The sequence below is a fragment of the Bombina bombina genome, chromosome 6, assembly GCF_027579735.1.
Source record: "Bombina bombina isolate aBomBom1 chromosome 6, aBomBom1.pri, whole genome shotgun sequence".
Classification (NCBI taxonomy): domain Eukaryota; kingdom Metazoa; phylum Chordata; class Amphibia; order Anura; family Bombinatoridae; genus Bombina; species Bombina bombina.
This window is the reverse complement of record NC_069504.1, coordinates 1119773998-1119798037: the sequence shown is the minus strand read 5'-3', so window position 1 is coordinate 1119798037 and position 24040 is coordinate 1119773998. Positions and strand designations below refer to the sequence as shown.

Below are 24040 nucleotides of genomic sequence, written 5' to 3'. Positions count from 1 at the left end.
TAGTCATGGGTCCCATTGATATACAACGTTTCAAGCCAGCATTAGGCTCTTAGTCATGTACACTTTAGCTATACAGGTTTCTGTTACTTATATCTGCACCTGTTAATCACTCACCTGATGTTAATTAACCCATTCCATAAGGAACACAACCATTGCTGTTGCAACAGTGACATCTTGTGGATGAAAAATATAGTACACCACTTGTTTATATTCTGAATTTTTTAGTGTTCCTTCATGGGATGGATGAACACCATCACATATTCTTAAAACCACATAAAACCTATATACAATTTAAAAAGAGGAGCATAAAATCCCAATATCTATAGAGCCACAGTAATGTGAATCAATGTACATAATACATTCTCATTATCATAAATTTCAAACAAAAAATTATCATACAGAAAAATTTAAAGAGATATATCTTTCCAAAAGCACCTGTTTTCTCAAAAAAAAAAAGATCTCAGATCTTATTTGACCATATTTGACCAGTTATTGCTATCCTTAAATATTAATATCTATACCATTAATATGTTTATTAGTTGACTTATCCATATACTACATAAATGATCCATATACTACATAAATGATTAGAGGTCAACAAAACAGACTCCAATCAAAGTCTTTATTTAGACCCCTAGGGGTCAGGCAGTCCAATTTGTGGATCCAGAACATCTCCCTCATTTTGAGGAGATGTTCCCTGTCACCACCCCTTCTTGGTTTCATTACCTGATCTATAATGAGGAATCTAAGTTGACTAATGTTATGACCTGCAGAGAGGAAGTGAGAGGACACAGGAGCCTCCATGTTTTTACATCTTATATTTGATTTATGTTCTGTTATCCTCTCCCTTACCTCTCTGCAGATCTCGCCTACATAGATAAGTCCACATGGACACTTGATCATATAAATAGCAAAGGTGGTTCTGCATGTGAAATATTTGTTTATTGTAAATTTACGTCCACTAGTTGGATGATAGAAGTTTTTTCCTTTTATCATGGAACTGCAATGACTGCAGTTCAAGCATGGATAACAACCATTATTTTTACTACCAATTGTTGTTTGGATATTTCTTTTAGCAGAACCTATGTCAGTGTGTACAATCAAATCCTTGATACTTTTATTTTTCTTATATGCTACCATGGGCACCTGTTTGAATTCTTCTACTTGTGGATTACATTCCCTTATTATATGCCAGTGTCTTTTCAAGACACCGGTTATTTTTTGGCTGAACCTATTATGTTGAGTGACAAATATTATGTTATTCTCTCCTTTCTTACCTAGATTTCCTTGTTTCTGATTTTGTTTAGGACCAGCTTCTACATTAGCCAATTGTTCCATTATCAAATTTCTAGGGTATTTTCTAGCAATGAATTTGTTCGCCATATCCCCTAACCTTTGTTTGCATTTATTGCTATCTGACACAATTCTCTTAACCCTAGTAAACTGGCTCTTAGGTATTGCTTTAAACACACTTTCTGGGTGGCAGCTGCCATATTGTAGCAAATTATTTTTATCAGTCTTTTTTATATATAGATCAGTTTCTAAAAAACCTTCTTCTTTGTATACATAAGTGTCCAGGTATTCTATACCCACTTCACTCATATTCATACTAAATTTCAATCCTTGCACTGAGCAATTTAAATCCTCTACAAATGTTAATAGGCTCCCAACGTCTCTATCTCTTTAAATTTTTCTGTATGATAATTTTTTGTTTGAAATTTATGATAATGAGAATGTATTATGTACATTGATTCACACATTACTGTGGCTCTATAGATATTGGGATTTTATGCTCCTCTTTTTAAATTGTATATAGGTTTTATGTGGTTTTAAGAATATGTGATGGTGTTCATCCATCCCATGAAGGAACACTAAAAAATTCAGAATATAAACAAGTGGTGTACTATATTTTTCATCCACAAGATGTCACTGTTGCAACAGCAATGATTGTGTTCCTTATGGAATGGGTTAATTAACATCAGGTGAGTGATTAACAGGTGCAGATATAAGTAACAGAAACCTGTATAGCTAAAGTGTACATGACTAAGAGCCTAATGCTGGCTTGAAACGTTGTATATCAATGGGACCCATGACTAAAGAATAAAGGTCTTTTAAAAGAAATTGGTGGCTGGAGTTTCTTGAATTTTATGGACATTGGTGAGACTTGGCAAGTCTGTTACTCCGTGCCCCACTGGAAGAGGTAATTGGTGTGCTGTTTTCCACTTTTTTGATTCTACTGCATGCTGCCCTGGGAGTAACGTGCACACCAATATGGCTGAAGGTATGGCCTCTAATACAATTACTAATACACAATTGGGACCCACCGTGTTTGGGTATGATGAGGAGACTGCCCAGCATATTAATGCCACAGTAGTGGGAAATAGAGACTTTCTAAATATCACTCCCTCAGAAACCACAGGGAGATTCTTGGAGAAAGAGAGCAAGAAAAAAATGGTACTTGAACTACATGCTATAACCCTGTCTGAGTACCATAAAGTCCAGCGCATACCCAGGGGGTTAAGAATGTCCACATGTCCAACATTATTTGCTGATAGAAAGGAATACACTGACAAATTCGAAAGTATATTGAATAAGTGCTCCTTTGACATCATCACTTGGACAGTGGAGTTCGCACAGCAAGAAATAAATGCATACAAGGAGAAAATCAATCTACAGAAAGAACAACTTGTAAAAAACTTACCCCTGGATGAATATAAAAAGCTGGTCATGGACGTGGAGAAATCTGTAAATGACTACAGGAAGCAACTGGAAAGCCGAAAACGACAGAAGTTCATAAGAGATGAGCAGGACTACTGCCATGGAGCCGTCTATAGATGGCGCCAGAACACAGGATTCAACAAAAATTCAAGTGGCGGTATGCGAGGCCAGAGAAGACCAGTGAGACAGACCACAAGCCAAGGAGACGTCCAGAGTGGATCCGAATCCTCTGCAAGTTTTTTAACCGAGGACTCGGATATCGATATCACCGGGCCGGGAGGAAACACAGGAAACAGCGGAGCGGGCCCAGTGATGACGTCACAACGTCAGCGACCACGCCGCACGCGCGGCGCACAGAGAGGCGGCTACCGCTACTGAACGCAGACAGACCGGAGGGGATAGGAGAGCAGCCCAGCACAAGTGTCAGGTATGAAGTGGTTAAAGATACACCGACTGAGAGACCGACACAGTGTGAGGATACATGGGCTGATACCCCGGACCGGCTGCTGGTAAGAAATGTAACAAGGGGGATTGTTGAAGGAACTGTGTCTGAAAATGTTGTGAGAGAACATGACACCAATGCTAACCATGGTATTGCTTCCAGTGTTGAGGATTCATGCAGGCATATACAGAAATCCCCTGTTGGGGCAAAGACTGACATTGTCAATTATTCTAATAGTGACTCTCTGAACGATCAAATGTTGGGACATGTTATCTATAATTCTAATCACGTTTTTTCACAGGGGGTTAACCCGCAATTAGCATCCACGAATGTGCACAATAATGTCACTTATGATACTGATAGTTTGGTATACAATCTGTCTGACTATGTCCTCAGCGATGAGGAGCACTTAGCATTAAATAAGGGATTATCGTATTGTTTAGATGATTCTTTAAATGAATTCACAATTTTTCAAGATTTGCACAGGTTTTTTAGGAAACTTAAATTAAAGATATATTTTTCTTTACAGAAAGACACTAATTTGACACACACTAAGGTCACTGATAAAAATGTTAGATTTAACAACATTAAAGATTTTGGAATAACCAAAAAAAGCAAATTTACACCTTCAACTACTCACAGTGTCACAACTTATATGAATTTGGTTCAGAGAGAAATTAAAAACTTGCTCAGGAAAGAAACAAAAAGAAAGTTGGTACAAAAGAACAAGAAAGACAAATTGGCAATTCAGTCACTAAAAAACAACAATGATATAATCATTAAGGAGGCAGACAAGGGCGGGGCTGTAGTTATCCTTAATAGGTCTGATTATATACAAGAGATTGAACGCCAGTTAGCAGATAGCCAAGTATATGAGAAATTACCTAGGGACCCTACTGGCCAGATCAATAAGGAGATAGAAAATATATTACAACTAGCGGTTAAGAGGGAGATCATTTCAGAAAAATTTAAAGATGCCCTGTTAGAAAAAAATCCTATTAGACCTGTCATTTATGTGTTACCTAAGATCCATAAAACTATGACTAAACCACCTGGGCGCCCTATTGTGGCTGGAATAGGATCTGTATTTTCAAACATTTCAGTTTTTTTGGATAAAGTTTTACAACCCTTAATACAGAAGACCACTTCATATATAAGAGATACAAATGATTTTTTGTCTAAACTTAAAGATTTGGGCCAGGTTGGTGAGAAATGTATACTATTTACACTAGATGTTTCCAGCTTGTATACTTCAATTAAGCACACAAGTGGAATAGCAGCAGTTGAGAACATCTTAAAAACTGATAGCAACTATACACTTGCAGAAATTGGTTTTTTGACAGATCTATTAACCTTAATATTACATCAGAATTATTTTTTGTTCATGGATACTTACTGCATTCAGAAACAGGGGACAGCAATGGGCTCCAACGTCGCCCCCACATACGCCAACATATTTATGAACAGCTTTGAGGAACACTTTGTGTACTCTAACTCACTTTTTCAAACTCATGGGGTCTCCTGGTGGAGATTTATTGACCATGTGTTTGGCGTGTGGGGGGGGGGGCGACGTTGGGAGCCTATTAACATTTGTAGAGGATTTAAATTGCTCAGTGCAAGGATTGAAATTTAGTATGAATATGAGTGAAGTGGGTATAGAATACCTGGACACTTATGTATACAAAGAAGAAGGTTTTTTAGAAACTGATCTATATATAAAAAAGACTGATAAAAATAATTTGCTACAATATGGCAGCTGCCACCCAGAGAGTGTGTTTAAAGCAATACCTAAGAGCCAGTTTACTAGGGTTAAGAGAATTGTGTCAGATAGCAATAAATGCAAACAAAGGTTAGGGGATATGGCGAACAAATTCATTGCTAGAAAATACCCTAGAAATTTGATAATGGAACAATTGGCTAATGTAGAAGCTGGTCCTAAACAAAATCAGAAACAAGGAAATCTAGGTAAGAAAGGAGAGAATAACATAATATTTGTCACTCAACATAATAGGTTCAGCCAAAAAATAACCGGTGTCTTGAAAAGACACTGGCATATAATAAGGGAATGTAATCCACAAGTAGAAGAATTCAAACAGGTGCCCATGGTAGCATATAAGAAAAATAAAAGTATCAAGGATTTGATTGTACACACTGACATAGGTTCTGCTAAAAGAAATATCCAAACAACAATTGGTAGTAAAAATAATGGTTGTTATCCATGCTTGAACTGCAGTCATTGCAGTTCCATGATAAAAGGAAAAAACTTCTATCATCCAACTAGTGGACGTAAATTTACAATAAACAAATATTTCACATGCAGAACCACCTTTGCTATTTATATGATCAAGTGTCCATGTGGACTTATCTATGTAGGCGAGACCTGCAGAGAGGTAAGGGAGAGGATAACAGAACATAAATCAAATATAAGATGTAAAAACATGGAGGCTCCTGTGTCCTCTCACTTCCTCTCTGCAGGTCATAACATTAGTCAACTTAGATTCCTCATTATAGATCAGGTAATGAAACCAAGAAGGGGTGGTGACAGGGAACATCTCCTCAAAATGAGGGAGATGTTCTGGATCCACAAATTGGACTGCCTGACCCCTAGGGGTCTAAATAAAGACTTTGATTGGAGTCTGTTTTGTTGACCTCTAATCATTTATGTAGTATATGGATCATTTATGTAGTATATGGATAAGTCAACTAATAAACATATTATAGATATTAATATTTAAGGATAGCAATAACTGGTCAAATATGGTCAAATAAGATCTGAGATCTTTTTTTTTTTTGAGAAAACAGGTGCTTTTGGAAAGATATATCTCTTTAAATTTTTCTGTATGATAATTTTTTGTTTGAAATTTATGATAATGAGAATGTATTATGTACATTGATTCACATTACTGTGGCTCTATAGATATTGGGATTTTATGCTCCTCTTTTTAAATTGTATATAGGTTTTATGTGGTTTTAAGAATATGTGATGGTGTTCATCCATCCCATGAAGGAACACTAAAAAATTCAGAATATAAACAAGTGGTGTACTATATTTTTCATCCACAAGATGTCACTGTTGCAACAGCAATGGTTGTGTTCCTTATGGAATGGGTTAATTAACATCAGGTGAGTGATTAACAGGTGCAGATATAAGTAACAGAAACCTGTATAGCTAAAGTGTACATGACTAAGAGCCTAATGCTGGCTTGAAACGTTGTATATCAATGGGACCCATGACTAAAGAATAAAGGTCTTTTAAAAGAAATTGGTGGCTGGAGTTTCTTGAATTTTATGGACAATACATTCTCTACCCGAAGCACTAAAAGAATTCAACCAATACAGCCTAGTATCTAACTTTCACCTAAACCTCAATAAGTCTGAACTTCTCAACATCAATGAACCAAGTGAGACTTTTAACACCATTAAAAATAGCTGCCCCATAAAGGTGGTAGGGAAGGGGATTCGCTACCTAGGCATCACCATCACTTCCTCTCTGACAGGCCTAGTAGACATTAACTATAAAAAACTAAAAGAAGAAATTATAGCAGATCTGTCCAGCTGGAAAAAGAAACACATCTCTTGGCTGGGCCGTATTAACATAGTTAAGATGAACATCCTTCCCAGAGTGCTGTACTTACTACAAACCATTCCAATTCCCCCAACCGCCCCATGCATCCAGCACATACAGCAAGCTATAGAAAAATACACGTGGCAGGGTATCAAACCTAGAATCAATAGGACTACGATACACAAACCAAGGACGAGAGGGGGTGCGGGACTACCCAATCTACACCTCTACAGACAAGCTATTACACTCCAACGAGCTGTGGAATGGAGTCAAAATTTGACACATAAGGCATGGATTGGCCTGGACTCTGACATACTTAAATGTCACAATATGGGCTCTTTGTTGTGGACCCCACATAGATTACGTCCACCACAAATATCACAATACCCACTCCTAAAAGAAACTTTAGCTACATGGGATGGTATTGCTGCTACGCAGAGCACCATCACAACTCCAGTTTCGCCCCTGGTGTCAATTCACAACAACTCACTCATAGGCTTCCAAACACTTTCAAGAGGCACAACGAGCAAACTTCCCCTAAACAGCCTAGCCATATACAACGCCATGAACCGAAACAATCTCAAAACCCAAACAGAACTGGAGGAATGGGACCCTACTACTTTTTCATGCTGGTTCCACTGTGCTCAACTATATCACTACATCACCACACACAGACACAGATCTTCGCTCCTCAGGCCTCTCACTCCATTCGAAACCCTATGCACACAAAATAGCCCACCTAAGTACCTCATTTCAACCCTATATAACATGCTGCAGAACACTGACTCCAACAACCTCCCCCCATATGTAAGGAGCTGGCATAGCGAGCTAGGACTAGAATTAGAACCCGAAGACTGGGCTAAAATATTTGAGGCCACCAAGAAATGCTTGGTATCTGCTAAAACACAGGAAACCCAATTTAAATTCTTGAGCAGATGGTACCTCACTCCCCATAGAATCAAAAAAATATATCCTAAATCAACAGACAGATGTTGGAGGGGATGCGACCAAACAGGTACTATGCTACACATTTGGTGGGACTGCCCCAAACTCGGAGATTACTGGAGAGAAATCTTTGATGAGATCAATCAAAAACTAGGGACAACAATCCACCCGAACCCAGTGACCTTGCTATACCATGACCTCCCAAAATTTACCAACACACATGACAGAGCTCTCCTTACGATCATGCTAAATAGCGCTAAAGCCTTAATCCCCCAAAAATGGAAAACCGACTCAATCCCCACTCTGATGGAGTGGAGATCACTAGTCTCATCACAGCTACAACTTGAAAGGTACCACTACCTCACAGTAGGCCTACCCGACATACACGAACTCATGCTGTCAACATGGGAAGGAAATCCAATTAGCTGAATAAAGAAATATAAGACTGAAAAGTAGGCCCGTTACACACTAGACCGTCTATGTACCCTCACAGACTGTATAAAACTAAGTCCCTAGCCCCCCCCCCAATCCATTCCTTCCCTATCCCCCTCCTCCTCCCCCCCCTCATTCCTCTCCCTTTACCCCCCCTCCCCTCCCTTCTTTTAACATCACCAACTTCTCTTACATTCCATGTAAAGTTATTAGCAGATTCAAGTTATTTTTCAGACCCAAAACCAATAAAATGATAAAACATGGCAACTCTACCGACAACAACAGCAGAGGCAGGAGTGTATCATATGAACTTCCTTATAATCAACAATAAGAGACTTTGGAGAGACATTATGACACTTATATCTCTGGACAAACTCAACCTGCCTGTCCAATCCCTTGATGTATGCATATTCCTTTGCTGTTTGCAATTCTTGTTTGTATGTTTAAATCTCAATAAAGATTTGCTTAAAAAATAAATAAATGTGAGAACTGGTTGAATCTAAAAAAAAAAAAAAGATACCAAGAGAATGAAACAAATTTGATAATAGGAGTAAATTAGAAAGTTGCTTAAAATTGCTCTATCTGAATCACGATAGAAGAAAATTGGGTTCAGTGTCCCTTTAAGCACTTTTGATTAGGTTGACTGGAACACCCAGTGAAAGCAGACACTCCCCCCTCCCCCTGCATATGAAAAGACTCTTTATACAAAAAGGAGCAAGCTGGAGTAGGTAGACATCAGTATTCTCCTAACACTTTAGGGCTTGGTTAGGAGTCTGAAAATCAGCACAATGTTATTTAAAAATAAGCAAACTATACATTTTACAAAAAAAACTGCATGGGCTATATAAATGTATCATCTACAAAACATTTATCCAAAGAAAAATCTAGTGTATAATATCCCTTTAAGGACCAGGCATTTCAGACTAAAACTTCCCCAAAAGACCAGAGCATTTTTAGCATTTTTGCCATCATTACATTTAAACAGAAATAAAGCCCTTTTTTATATTTACCTATCAAAGCTATATATTTTTTTAGTAGACAACCCAAAGTATTGAACTAGAGCCATTTTGGTATATTTCATGCCACCATTTCACCGCCGAATGCGTTCAAATAAAAAAAATCGTTAACTTTTTCACAAACTTTAGGTTATTCACTGAAATTATTTACAAACAGCTTGTGCAATCACAGCACAAATGGTTGTAAAAGCTTCTCTGTGATCACCTTTGTTCAGAAATAGCTAGTAAAGTTAATTTTAGCTTTAGTGTAGAGTTTATCCTCCCACCTGACACTTCCCACCCCCTGATCCCTCTCAAATAGCTCTCTTCCCTCCCCCACCCCCCAATGGTCACCCCCATCTTAAGTACTGGCAGAAAGTCTGTCAGCATGAAAATATAAGGCTTTTTGCTTTCGATAAAATATTTTTTTTTCTATTGTCTGCAATGTAGGATCCCCCCTTACCCCCTAACCTCCCTGATCCCCCCCAAACAGCTCTCTAAACCTCCCCCCTCTAACTGATTTCTGTCATGTTAGGTACTGGCAGCTGTGTGCCAGTACCCAGTTTGCTATCATTTTTATTTTATTTTTATTAAAAAAACAAAAACATTTTTTTCTGTAGTGTAGCTGCCCCCTCCCTCCCTCATTTACCCCCTCCAAGATAATATCCCTACCTTCTAAAACTCCCTTCACCATACAATCCCCCTCTACCTCCTTCCCCCTCCCTGCTGCTGTCAGTTTGTTTTTTTCTGTAGCGCTTCCGCCTCCCTCCTAACCCTCCCACACCACCATTGATCGGCACCACCGCTACAGGGTACGATGCTGGTCCTTAAGGGCTTCACAACCAGCGTCGTACAGGGTATGGCTCTGGTCGTTAAGGGGTTAAACAATAAAAATTCTTAGGTAGACTGTCCCTTTAAGTCAAGGGTGTAGACTTATTGTGTGGCCCCTACCACGTACTATGCAATATTTGTGTGACAGCTGGCAACCCGAGCTGCTAATTATTCCTTTGCGATACATCAAAGCTCTTTTTAGCAACCAGTGGATCAACAATAGGCTACCATATCACCACTGTATTACTGTTAAAGATACCAGTCTTGGTGCTGTTAAAGTAATTGTAAACTTTAATTATTTGCTGGCTAGTATATAAAATTACTTTAAAAAACAGGGGCACTGTCACTGATTAATTTTTAAGATGCTTCATTTCTAAAATAATTCTCATCCGGCTTCATCCAATTATTGCATGACCTACCGGGCGGATGAAGCCAGATTAGTCATTGCTCAGCTAAATAAAGTAGGAGATGCCAGCAGAGGAACGGCACAATGTTTACCATGGTAAATCTAAATGGTAAATATTTTAGAAATGAAGCGTCTTAAATTTTTTTTAAAAAAAAAAACAGGGGCACTTTCATTGATTATAGCAAATTGGGCCAAAACGCGTTGACAGAGATTAGAGGCTCGAGTTTCCTTTTTTGGTAAGCATATCTCTATTTGGTCACCACCTTTTAGGAGATTTTGCACGTTTGTATATGTTCTTCTCTTTTAGGTTTTCCACAGCAGATTCACACCCTTATCACACGGAGCAGACACATTTAGTATTTTTATTTTATTTATATATATAATTTTTCTTTCATGTAATTTGCAAGAGTCCATGAGCTAGTGACGTATGGGATATACAATCCTACCAGGAGGGGGTAAAGTTTCTCAAACCTCAAAATGCCTATAAATACACCGCTCACTACACCCACAATTCAGTTTTTACAAAATTTGCCTCCTATGGAGATGGTGAAGTAAGTTTGTGCTTAGATTCTACGTTGATATGCGCTTCTCAGCATTTTGAAGCCCGATTCCTCTCAGAGTACAGTGCATGTCAGAGGGATGTGAAGGGAGTATCACCTATTGCATGCACTGGTTTTCCTCACGGGAGATCTATTTCATAGGTTCTCTGTTATCGGTCATAGAGATTCATCTCCTTCCTCCCTTATTCAGATTGACGATATACTCTCATATTTCATTACCTCTACTGATAACTGTTTCAGTACTGGTTTGGCTATCTGCTATATGTGGATGGGTGTCTTTTGGTAAGTATGTTTTCATTACTTAAGACACTCTCAGCTATGGTTTGGCGCTTTATGTATTAATATAAAGTTCTAAATATATGTATTGTACTTATATTTGCCATGAGTCAGGTTTATGTATATTTCCTTTTGCAGACTGTCAGTTTCATATTTGGGAAAATCATTTAAAAAAAAAAAAAAAAAATCTTACCTGGGGTATAGTCTTTTTTTTAAATTGACTGTTTTTCATTAAAACGGGCAAAACTAGGCTTGTGAGGGCACAAAATGCCAAAGTATATTGCGTCATTCTTGGCACAAGATTTTTTTTGGCGCAAAGTTATGTTCGATGACGCAAAATTTGTCATTTCTGGCATCTTAGTTGATGCCGAGTTCCTTTCACAAGGTTGCGTCTTCAATGACGCGAGTGTGTCATTTCCAGATTTTGTTAGCGCCAAAATATTTTCTGTTTGCATTGTGCGTCATACTTGGCGCCAAATATTTTCATTATTTAAAACCCCATTCCTATATGCCTCTTGCCTTTTTCTCTATCAGAGGGCTATGCTGTTTGCATTTTTTTCCCATTCCTGAAACTATATAAGGAAATTGATAATTTTGCTTTATATGTTGTTTTTTCTCTTACATTTGCAAGATGTCTCAATCTGATCCTGTCTCAGAAACCACTGTTGGAACCCTGCTGCCTGATAACAGTTCTACCAAAGCTAAGTGCATTTGTAGTAAATTTGTGGAGATTATATCTCCAGCTATGGTATGTAATAGTTGTCATGATAAGCTTTTACATGCAGAGAATGTGTCCATCCGTAATAGTACGTTGCTTGTTGTTCCTTCAATATCTAATGTACAAGATATACCTGTGAATTTAAAAGATTTTATTGCTGATGCAATTCAGAAGGCTTTGTCTGCCATTCCGCCTTCTAATAAACGTAAAAGGTCTTTTAAAACTTCTCATAAAGTTGATGAAATTTCAAATGACCGACAACATACTGAATTATCCTCCTCTGACAAGGATCTATCTGATTCAGAAGATCTTTCCTCAGATATTGACACTGACAAATCTACTTCATATTCCGATTCATCCAGATCATTATCAGTTTCTGAGATTCTCTTTTCTAGACAAGCATTACCAATTTGTCGCTCTTCCATTTGGCCTAGTGACAGCTCCAAGAATCTTTCCAAAAGTTCTTGGTGCCCTACTCTTTGTAATCAGAGAACGGGGTATTGCGGTGTTTCCTTATTTGGACAATATCTTGGTACTAGCTCAGTCTTTACATGCTGCAGAATCTCACACGAATCAACTAGTGTTGTTTCTTCAAAGACATGGTTGGAGGATCAATTTACCAAAAAGTTCTTTGATTCTTCAGACAAGGTTCACCTTTTTAGGTTTCCAGATAGATTCAGTGTCCATGACTCTGTCTCTAACAGACAAGAGAAGATTAAAATTGGTTTCAGCTTGTCGGAACCTTCAGTCTCAATCATTCCCTTCAGTAGCTATGTGCATGGAAGTTTTAGGTCTCATGACTGCAGCATCGGACACGATCCCCTTTGTATGCTGAACCAGTGGTGCAGGGATTATACAAATATATCGCAATTAATATCCTTAAATCCCAATGTTCGACTATCTCTGACTTGGTGGTTAGATCACCATTGTATAGTTCTAGGGGCCTCTTTTGTTCATCCAACCTGGACTGTCATCACAAAAGATGCAAGTCTTTCAGGTTGGGGAGCTGTCTGGGGATCTCTGACAGCACAAGGGGTTTGGAAATCTCAAGAGGCGAGATTACCAATCAATATTTTGGAACTCCGTGCAATTTTTAGGGCTCTTCAGATTTGGCCTCTGTTGAAGAGAGAACTGTTCATTTGTTTTCAGACATACAATATCACAACTGTGGCATATGTCAATCATCAGGGTAGGACTCACAGTCAACTAGCTATGAAAGAAGTATCTTGGATACTTGTTTGGGCGGAATCCAGCTCCTGTCTAATTTCTGTGGTTCATATCCCAGGTATAGACAATTGGGAAGCGGATTATCTCAGCCGTCAGACTTTACATGCGGGGGAGTGGTCCCTCCATCCGGTTGTGTTTTCTCAGATTGTTCAGATGTGGGGTCTTCCAGAAATAGATCTGATGGCTTCTCATCTAAAAAAGAAACTTCCCAGGTACCTGTCAAGGTCCAGGGATTCTCAGGCGGAAGCAGTGGATGCGTTGACAGTTCCTTGGTGTTACCAACCTGCTTATATTTTCCCGCCTCTAGTTCTTCTTCCAAGAGTGATCTCCAAAATCATCATGGAACAATCGTTTGTATTGCTGGTAGCTCCAGCATGGCCTCACAGGTTTTGGTATGCAGATCTTGTTCGAATGTCCAGTTGCCAACCTTGGCCACTTCCATTTAAGGCTAGACTTTCTATCTCAAGGTCCATTTTTCCATTAGGATCTCAAATCATTAAATTTGAAGGTATTGAAATTGAACGCCTAGTGCTTAGTCATAGAAGTTTCTCTGACTCAGTGATTAATACTATGTTACAGGCTCGTAAATCTGTTTCTAGGAAGATTTATTATCGAGTTTGGAAGACTTAGATTTCATGACGTTCTTCTCATAAATTCTCTTGGCATTCTTTTAGAATTCCTAGAATTTTAGTTTCTTCAGGATGGTTTGGATAAGGGTTTGTCTTCAAGTTCCTTGAAGGGACAAATCTCTGCTCTTTCTGTTTTATTTCACAGAAAGATTGCTAAGCTTCCTCATATTCACTGTTTTGTACAGTCAATCTCTCCTCCTTGGAGTCTTAATTTGGTTTTGAGGGCTTTACAGGCTCCTCCGTTTGAGCCTATGCATTCTTTGGACATGTTGTCCCTTCTTTGTGTCCTTATCCTAAGAATTCTTTGGAGAGATCCTTACATTCTTTGGATGTGGTAAGAGCTTTAAAATATTATGTCGAAGCTACTAAAGATTTCAGGAAGACTTCTAGTATATCTCGTCTGGTTCTAGGAAAGGTCAGAAGGCTTCTGCCATTTCCTTGGCATCTTGGTTAAAGCTTTTGATTCATCAAGCTTATTTGGAGTCGGGTCAAGCCCCGCCTCAGAGAGTTACAGCTCATTCTACTACCAGTCTCTACTTCGTGGTCAAAGCATCAACTTGGTCTTCTTTGCATACATTTTACTAAATTCTACCATTTTGATGTATTTGCTTCTTCGGAAGCAGTCTTTGATAGAAAAGTTCTTCAGGCAGCTGTTTCAGTTTGATTCTTCTGCTTATGTTTTAAGTTTTTTTCTTTCATTTATGAAAAAAAAATAATTTTTTTGGTTGTGGATTTAATTTTTTTCAGCGGAAAATGGCTGTTTTTATTTTATCCCTCCCTCTCTAGTGACTCTTGTGTGGAGTTCCACATCTTGGGTATTGCTATCCCATACGTCACTAGCTCATGGACTCTTGCCAATTACATGAAAGAAAACATAATTTATGTAAGAACTTACCTGATAAATTAATTTCCTTCATATTGGCAAGAGTCCATGAGGCCCACCCTTTTTTATGGTGGTTATGATTTTTTTGTATAAAGCAATTATTTCCAAATTCCTTTGTTGATGCTTTTTACTCCTTTCTTTATCACCCCACTACTTGGCTATTCGTTAAACTGAATTGTGGGTTTGGTGAGGGGTGTATTTATAGGCATTTTGGGAAACTTTGCCCCTCCTGGTAGGATTGTATATCCCATACGTCACTAGCTCATGGACTCTTGCCAATATGAAAGAAATGAATTTATCAGGTAAGTTCTTACATAAATTATGTTTTTTTTTGGGAGGGGGCATTTTTTATTTTTAACATGTTTTTTGGATACATATTCGTTTTCAGGATGTCTTTAGGAGTCTTCCAGGATTAACTTTAGGATTTCACAGTCAAGGATTCACACTGCTTTTTAGGATTTGGACTTTTGCACTACTGGACATTGGGACTATTAGTTCATTTATTGTACCTCACATAGAGATTTGTTTTTATCCTACCACCATTTTAGACTATTTTAATTTTAATCTGTTCGAATTGGTTTTTAGTAGTTTATAATAAATGTAATCATTTATATTTTATCTTTTATATTGTCTGTTGCCTGATATACTTTAGCCTGTTGGCGCTCCTATTATATCTCCATTTGTATCTGTCCTAATTATCCTAGGTTTGTTAGGTAACCTTTAATAGTGAGCTTGTATGAGTGCATCTTAGGCGCTGTCAGCTATGCTCTTTATTTTATATACTAGCCAACAAATACTTTACAATCACTTTAATTCAACATTTAAACTTGAAGAACATCTCAAGCACAGTATTTAGTGTTGTCTTATGGTAAAATGTCAGTGTTTGAATTGGTGATGTGAGCTGTGGCACTCTGCTTATTGTAATGCTGTTTCACTCATGGAAGAACAAAAGCACAGAACCTGCTGGGCACCATTAAAGGGACAGTCAAGTCCAAAAAAAGCTTTCATGATTTAAATAGGGCATGCAATTTTAAACAACTTCCCAATTTACTTTTATCACCAATTTTGCTTTGTTTCTCTTGCTATTCTTAGTTGAAAGCTAAAACTAGGAGGTTCATATGCTAATTTCTTAGACCTTGAAGACTGCCTCTAATCTGAATGCATTTTGACCACTAGAGGGCATTAGTTCACATGTTTCATATAGATAACATTGAGCTCATGCACGTAAAGTGACCTAGGACTGAGCACTGATTGGCTAAACTGCATGTCTGTCAAAAGAACTGAAATAAGGGGGCAGTCAGCAGAAGCTTAGATACAAGATAATTACAGAGGTAAAAAGTATATTAATATAACTGTGTTGGTTGTGCAAAACTGGGGAACGGGTAATAAAGGTATTATGTTTCTTTTTAAACAACAAAAATTCTGGTGTTGACTGTCCCTTTAAATACATTTCATTCTTTCACTTTTTTTTACTCAGAGTGAACAAGTGGAAAATTTGGCTTATAAAGAAATGGCTCTGATGTCCTCTTCATTTGCTTTTGGTTGGAGCAAGTGGAATCATAACTGTGGATACGAAGAAATCATTGTGAAGGTAAGGAAATGAGCACTGTATAAAGAATACATAGTGAGACACTAGACACATCTCATGCACCTCCCTCTAATCATGGTGCTGACATATTGGTTCCTAGGTTACACTGCAGGTATGTGATAGTGAGCTACTGCACATTATACACTAAATACATCTCATGCACCTCCTGCTAGTCATGGTGCTGACATATTGGTACCTAGGTTACACTACAGGTATGTGATAGTGAGCTACTGCACATTATACACTAAATACATCTCATGCACCTCCTGCTAATCATGGTGCTGACATATTGGTACCTAGGTTACACTGCAGGTAAGTGATAGAGTTACTGCACATTATACACTAAATACATCTCATGCACCTCCTGCTAATCATGGTGCTGACATATTGGTACCTAGGTTACACTGCAGGTATGTGATAGAGAGTTACTGCACATTATACACTAAATACATCTCATGCACCTCCTGCTAATCATGGTGCTGACATATTGGTACCTAGGTTACATTGCAGGTAAGTGAAAGAGAATTACTGCACATTATACACTAAATACATCTCATGCACCTCCTGCTAATGATGGTGCTGACATATTGATACCTAGGTTACACTGCAGGTGTGTGAAGGAGAGTTACTGTACATTATACACTAAATACATCTCATGCACCTCCTGCTAATCATGGTGCTGACATATTGGTACCTAGGTTACACTGCAGGTATCTGAAGGAGAGATACTGCACATTATACACTAAATACATCTCATGTACCTCCTTCTAATCATGGTGCTGACATATTGGTACCTAGGTTACACTGCAGGTATGTGATAGAGTTACTGCACATTATACACTAAATACATCTCATGCACCTCCTGCTAATCATGGTGCTGACATATTGGTACCTAGGTTACACTGCAGCTATGTGATAGAGAGTTACTGCACATTATACACTAAATACATCTCATGCACCGCCCGCTAATCATGGTGCTGACATATTGGTACCTAGGTTACACTGCAGGTATGTGAAGGAGAGTTACTGCACATTATAAACTAAATACATCTCATGCACCGCCTGCTAATCATGGTGCTGACATATTGATACCTAGGTTACACTGCAGGTATGGGAAGCAGAGTTACTGCACATTATACACTAAATAAATCTCATGCACCTCCTGCTAATCATGGTGCTGACATATTGGTACCTAGGTTACACTGCAGGTATGTGAAGCAGAGTTACTGCACATTATACACTAAATAAATCTCATGCACCTCCTGCTAATCATGGTGCTGACATATTAGTACCTAGGTTACACTGCAGGTATGTGAAGTAGAGTTACTGCACATTATACACTAAATACATATCATGCACCTCCTGCTAATCATGGTGCTGGCATATTGGTACCTAGGTTACACTGCAGGTATGTGATAGAGTTACTGCACATTATACACTAAATACATCTCAAGCACTTCCTGCTAATCATGGTGCTGACATATTGGTACCTAGGTTACACTGCAGGTGTGTGATGGAGAGTTACTGCACATTATACATTAAATACATCTCATGCACCTCCTGCTAATCATGATGCTGACATATTGGTACCTAGGTTACACTACAGGTATGTGATAGAGTTACTGCACATTATACACTAAATACATCTCATGCACCTCCTGCTAATCATGGTGCTGACATATTGGTACCTTGGTTACACTGCAGGTATGTGATAGAATTACTGCACATTATACACTAAATACATCTCATGCACCTCCTGATAATCATGGTGCTGACATATTGGTGCCTAGGTTACACTGCAGGTATGTGAAGGAGAGTTACTGCACATTATACACTTAATACATCTCATGCACCGCCTGCTAATCATGATGCTGACATATTGGTACCTAGGTTACACTGCAGGTATGTGATAGAGAGTTACTGCACATTATATACTAAATACATCTCATGCACCTTTAGCTAGCTCTCAGTAGTGCATTTCTGCTCTGAAGCAGGCCTTTACTATGTGTTTAATCCGTTTGCAGGGGTTAAACACATTACTGCACTGTTTGCATATTATGAAGTGCTCTAATATATTTGAGCATTTTCTTTCTCCTGTTAAGTGTAGTCAGTCCACGGGTCATCCATTACTTATGGGATTATATCTCCTCCCTAACAGGAAGTGCAAGAGGATCACCCAAGCAGAGCTGCTATATAGCTCCTCCCCTCTACGTCATACCCAGTCATTCTCTTGCACCTAACTAATAGATAGGACGTGTGAGAGGACTGTGGTTATTAAAATTAGTTTTTATATCTTCAATCAAAAGTTTGTTATTTTAAACAGCACCGGAGTGTGTTGTTTTTTTCTCAGGCAGCATTAGAAGAAGAATCTACCTGAGTTTTGTGTATGATCTTAGCGGTTGTAACTAAGATCCATTTGCTGTTCTCGGCCATTCTGAGGAGTGAGGTAACTTCAGAACAGGGGACAGCGGGCAGGGTTCACCTGCAAGGAGGTATGTTGCAGTATATTATTTTCTAAGGAATGGAATTGACTGAGAAAATACTGCTAATACCCATATAATGTAAGTGCAGCCTTAAATGCAGTAGTAGCGACTGGTATCAGGCTGATATGTATGTATGTTTACACTGAAGGTATTTCTGGGGAATGGAACTTCACTAAGAAAATACTGTATACATTTAACTTATATTTGAGCCCCCACTGCAGTGAAAGCGACTAGCAGCAGGCTTATTAGTATCATTTCATAATTTTATTTTTAAAACGTTTACTGGCATGTTAATCGTTTTTCTCTGAGGTACTTGGTGATAAAAAATTTTGGGCATTATTTTTCCACATGGCTGTCGTTTATTTATGAATAAGTTCAGTTTACTGAGCTTCCCCACTGTTATAATATGAGTGGGAGGGGCCTATTTTGGCACTTTATTGCGCAGTAAGAATTCAGTCACTGTCTTCCTATTCCTTCCTCCATGATCCAGGACGTTTCTACAGAGCCCAGGGGTCTCCAAAACTAGTTTGGAGGGAGGTAATCACTCACAGCAGACCTGTGAGACTGTGCTTTTGACTGTGATAAAACGTTTATATTCTGTTATCCGTTTTTTGGGTATTAAGGGGTTAATCATCCATTTGCTGGTGGGTGCAATCCTTTGCTAATTTAATGCATTTACTGTGAAAATTTGGTTGCTATAACAAATTTAGTTCATTGTGATTTCAACTGTGACAGTTTATTTGTGCTTCTTAAAGGCACAGTAACGTTTTTTATATTGCTTGTAAATTTATTTCAAAAGTATTTTCCAAGCTTGCTAGTTTCATTGCTAGTTTGTTAAACATGTCTGACACAGAGGAAACTCTTTGTGCAATATGTTTAAAGGCCAATGTGGAGCCCAATAGAAATTTGTGTACTAATTGCATTGATGCTACTTTAAATAAATGTGTACATGTAAAGAAAATTTCACCAGACAACGAGGGGGAAGTTATGCCGACTAACTCTCCTCACGTGTCAGTACCTTCGTCTCCCGCTCAGGAGGTGCGTGATATTGTGGCGCCAAGTACATCAGGGCGGCCCATACAAATCACTTTGCAAGACATGGCTAATGTTATGACTGAAGTATTATCTAAATTGCCAGAATTTAGGGGTAAACGCGACCACTCTGGGGTGAGAACAGAGTGCGCTGATAATATTAGAGCCATGTCTGATACTGCGTCACAATTTGCAGAACATGAGGACGGAGAGCTTCATTCTGTGGGTGACGGATCTGATCCAAGTAAACTGGACTCAGACATTTAAAATTTTAAATTTAAGCTAGAGAACCTCCGTGTATTGCTAGGGGAGGTATTAGCGGCTCTGAATGAATGTGTAGGCTGGATAAATATTTTGCGGTACCGACGTGTACTGACGTTTTTCCTATTCCTAAAAGGCTTACAGAAATTATTAACAAGGAGTGGGTTAGACCTGGTGTGCCCTTTTCTCCCCCTCCTATATTTAGAAAAATGTTTCCAATAGACGCCACCACACGGGACTTATGGCAGACGGTCCCTAAGGTGGAGGGAGCAGTTTCTACTCTGGCTAAGCGCACCACTATCCCGGTGGAGGATAGCTGTGCTTTTTCAGATCCAATGGATAAAAAGTTAGAAGGTTACCTTAAGAAAATGTTTGTTCAACAAGGTTTTATATTACAACCCCTTGCATGCATTGCGCCTGTCATGGCTGCGGCGGCATTCTGGTTTGAGTCTCTGGAAGAGACCATTAACTCAGTTACACTGGATGAGATTACAGACAAGCTTAGAGTGCTTAAGCTAGCTAATTCATTTATTTCCGATGCCGTAGTACACTTAACTAAACTTACGGCTAAGAATTCCGGATTCGCCATTCAAGCGCGCAGAGCGCTGTGGCTTAAATCATGGTCAGCCGATGTGACTTCTAAATCTAAATTGCTTAACATACCTTTCAAAGGGCAGACATTATTCGGGGCCGGTTTGAAAGAAATTATCGCTGACATTACTGGAGGTAAGGGCCATGCCCTGCCTCAAGACAGAGCCAAACCAAGGGCTAGACAGTCTAATTTTCGTGCCTTTCGTAACTTCAAGGCAGGAGCAGCATCAACTTCCTCAGCTCCAAAACAGGAAGGAACTGTTGCTCGCTACAGACAGGGCTGGAAACCTAACCAGTCCTGGAACAAGGGCAAGCAGTCCAGAAAACCTGCTGCTGCCCCTAAGACAGCATGAAGTGAGGGCCCCCGATCCGGAAACGGATCTAGTGGGGGGCAGACTTTCTCTCTTCGCCCAGGCTTGGGCAAGAGATGTCCAGGATCCCTGGGCGTTAGAGATCATATCTCAGGGATATCTTCTGGACTTCAAAGCTTCTCCTCCAAAAGGGAGATTTCATCTTTCAAGGTTGTCAGCAAACCAGATAAAGAGAGAAGCGTTTCTACGCTGTGTACAAGACCTTTTACTAATGGGAGTGATCCATCCAGTTCCGCGGTCAGAACACGGACAAGGGTTTTACTCAAATCTGTTTGTGGTTCCCAAAAAAGAGGGAACCTTCAGACCAATTTTGGACTTAAAGATCCTAAACAAATTCCTAAGAGTTCCATCGTTCAAAATAGAAACTATTCAGACAATCTTACCTATGATCCAAAGGGGTCAATACATGACCACAGTGGATTTAAAGGATGCCTACCTTCACATACCGATTCACAAGGATCATTATCGGTACCTAAGGTTTGCCTTCCTAAACAGGCATTACCAGTTTGTAGCTCTTCCCTTCGGGTTAGCCACGGCTCCAAGAATCTTTACAAAGGTTCTGGGCTCTCTTCTGGCGGTACTAAGACCGCGAGGAATTTCGGTAGCTCCGTACCTAGACGACATTCTGATACAAGCGTCAAGTTTCCAGACTGCCAAGTCTCATACAGAGTTGGTTCTGGCATTTCTAAGGTCGCATGGGTGGAAGGTGAACGTAGAAAAGAGTTCTCTATTGCCACTCACAAGAGTTCCCTTCTTGGGGACTCTTATAGATTCTGTAAAAATTAAAATTTACCTGACAGAAGACAGGTTAACAAAACTTCTAAATGCTTGCCGTGTCCTTCATTCCATTCAACACCCGTCAGTGGCTCAATGCATGGAGGTAATCGGCTTAATGGTAGCGGCAATGGACATAGTACCTTTTGCACGCCTGCATCTCAGACCACTACAATTGTGCATGCCAAGTCAGTGGAATGGGGATTACTCAGATTTGTCCCCTATGCTGAATCTGGATCAAGAGACCAGAGATTCTCTTCTATGGTGGCTTTCTCGGCCACATCTGTCCAGGGGGATGCCCTTCAGCAGGCCAGATTGGACAATTGTAACAACAGACGCCAGCCTACTAGGTTGGGGCGCTGTCTGGAATTCCCTGAAGGCTCAGGGATCATGGACTCAGGAGGAGAGTCTCCTTCCAATAAACATTCTGGAATTAAGAGCAGTTCTCAATGCTCTTCTGGCTTGGCCTCAGCTAGCAACTCTGAGGTTCATCAGGTTCCAGTCGGACAACATCACGACTGTTGCCTACATCAACCATCAGGGAGGGACAAGGAGTTCCCTAGCGATGATGGAAGTCTCAAAGATAATTCACTGGGCAGAGTCTCACTCTTGCCACCTGTCAGCGATCCACATCCCAGGCGTGGAGAACTGGGAGGCGGATTTCCTAAGTCGCCAGACTTTTCATCCGGGGGAATGGGAACTTCACCCGGAGGTATTTGCACAACTGCTTCGGCGTTGGGGCAAACCAGATCTGGATCTCATGGCGTCTCGCCAGAACGCCAAGCTTCCTTGTTACGGATCAAGGTCCAGGGACCCGGGAGCGGTTCTGATCCTCGACTGATTGCCAGGATCAAACAGGAGAGAGCATCGGTGATTCTAATAGCGCCTGCGTGGCCACGCAGAACCTGGTATGCAGATCTAGTGGACATGTCGTCCTGTCCACCATGGTCTCTGCCTCTGAGACAGGACCTTCTGGTTCAGGGTCCTTTCAAACATCCAAATCTAATTTCTCTGAGACTGACTGCATGGAGATTGAACGCTTGATTCTATCAAAGCGTGGATTCTTGGAGTCAGTGATTGATACCTTAATACAGGCTAGGAATCCTGTTACCAGGAAAATTTACCATAAAATATGGCGTAAATACTTACATTGGTGCGAATCGAAGAGTTACTCATGGAGTAAGGTTAGGATTCCTAGGATATTGTCTTTTCTACAAGAAGGCTTAGAAAAGGGTTTATCTGCTAGTTCGTTAAAGGGACAGATCTCAGCTCTGTCCATTCTTTTACACAAGCGTCTGTCAGATGTTCCAGACGTTCAGGCTTTTTGTCAGGCTTTGGCCAGGATTAAGCCTGTGTTTAAAACTGTTGCTCCGCCATGGAGCTTAAACTTAGTTCTTAACGTTTTACAGGGTGTTCCGTTTGAACCCCTTCATTCCATTGATATCAAGCTGTTATCTTGGAAAGTTCTGTTCCTAATGGCTATTTCCTCGGCTCGAAGAGTCTCTGAGTTATCAGCCTTACATTGTGATTCTCCTTATCTGATTTTTCATTCAGACAAGGTAGTTCTGCATACTAAACCTGGGTTCTTACCTAAGGTAGTCACTAACAAGAATATCAATCAAGAGATTGTTGTTCCTTCATTGTGCCCTAATCCTTCCTCAAAGAAGGAACGACTTCTGCACAATCTGGACGTCGTCCGTGCCCTGAAATTCTATTTACAGGCAACTAAAGATTTTCGACAAACTTCTTCCCTGTTTGTCATTTATTCTGGACAGAGGAGAGGCCAAAAGGCTTCGGCTACCTCTCTCTCCTTCTGGCTTCGTAGCATAATACGTTTAGCCTATGAGACTGCTGGACAGCAGCCTCCTGAAAGAATTACAGCTCATTCTACCAGAGCTGTGGCTTCCACTTGGGCCTTTAAAAATGAGGCCTCTGTTGAACAGATTTGCAAGGCTGCAACTTGGTCTTCACTTCACACCTTTTCAAAATTTTACAAATTTGACACTTTTGCTTCTTCGGAGGCTGTTTTTGGGAGAAAGGTTCTTCAGGCAGTGGTTCCTTCCGTGTAAAGGTCCTGCCTGTCCCTCCCGTCATCCGTGTACTTTTAGCTTTGGTATTGGTATCCCATAAGTAATGGATGACCCGTGGACTGACTACACTTAACAGGAGAAAACATAATTTATGCTTACCTGATAAATTCCTTTCTCCTGTAGTGTAGTCAGTCCACGGCCCGCCCTGTTTTTACGGCAGGTCTAAATTTTAAATTAAACTCCAGTCACCACTGCACCCTATAGTTTCTCCTTTCTCGTTTGG

The 24040-nt window shown here is 39.7% G+C and overlaps 1 protein-coding gene across 1 annotated transcript in view; it reads left to right on the top strand.

The window, feature by feature from the left end:
- The window catches only part of DNAI7 (dynein axonemal intermediate chain 7), a 188526-nt gene that overhangs the window by 156542 nt on the left and 7944 nt on the right, over window positions 1-24040 (top strand). The window contains exon 14 of the mRNA XM_053719083.1: window positions 16105-16218. Within this exon, the coding sequence (XP_053575058.1) occupies window positions 16105-16218 (114 nt within the window). The remainder of the gene's footprint in view (window positions 1-16104; window positions 16219-24040) is intronic.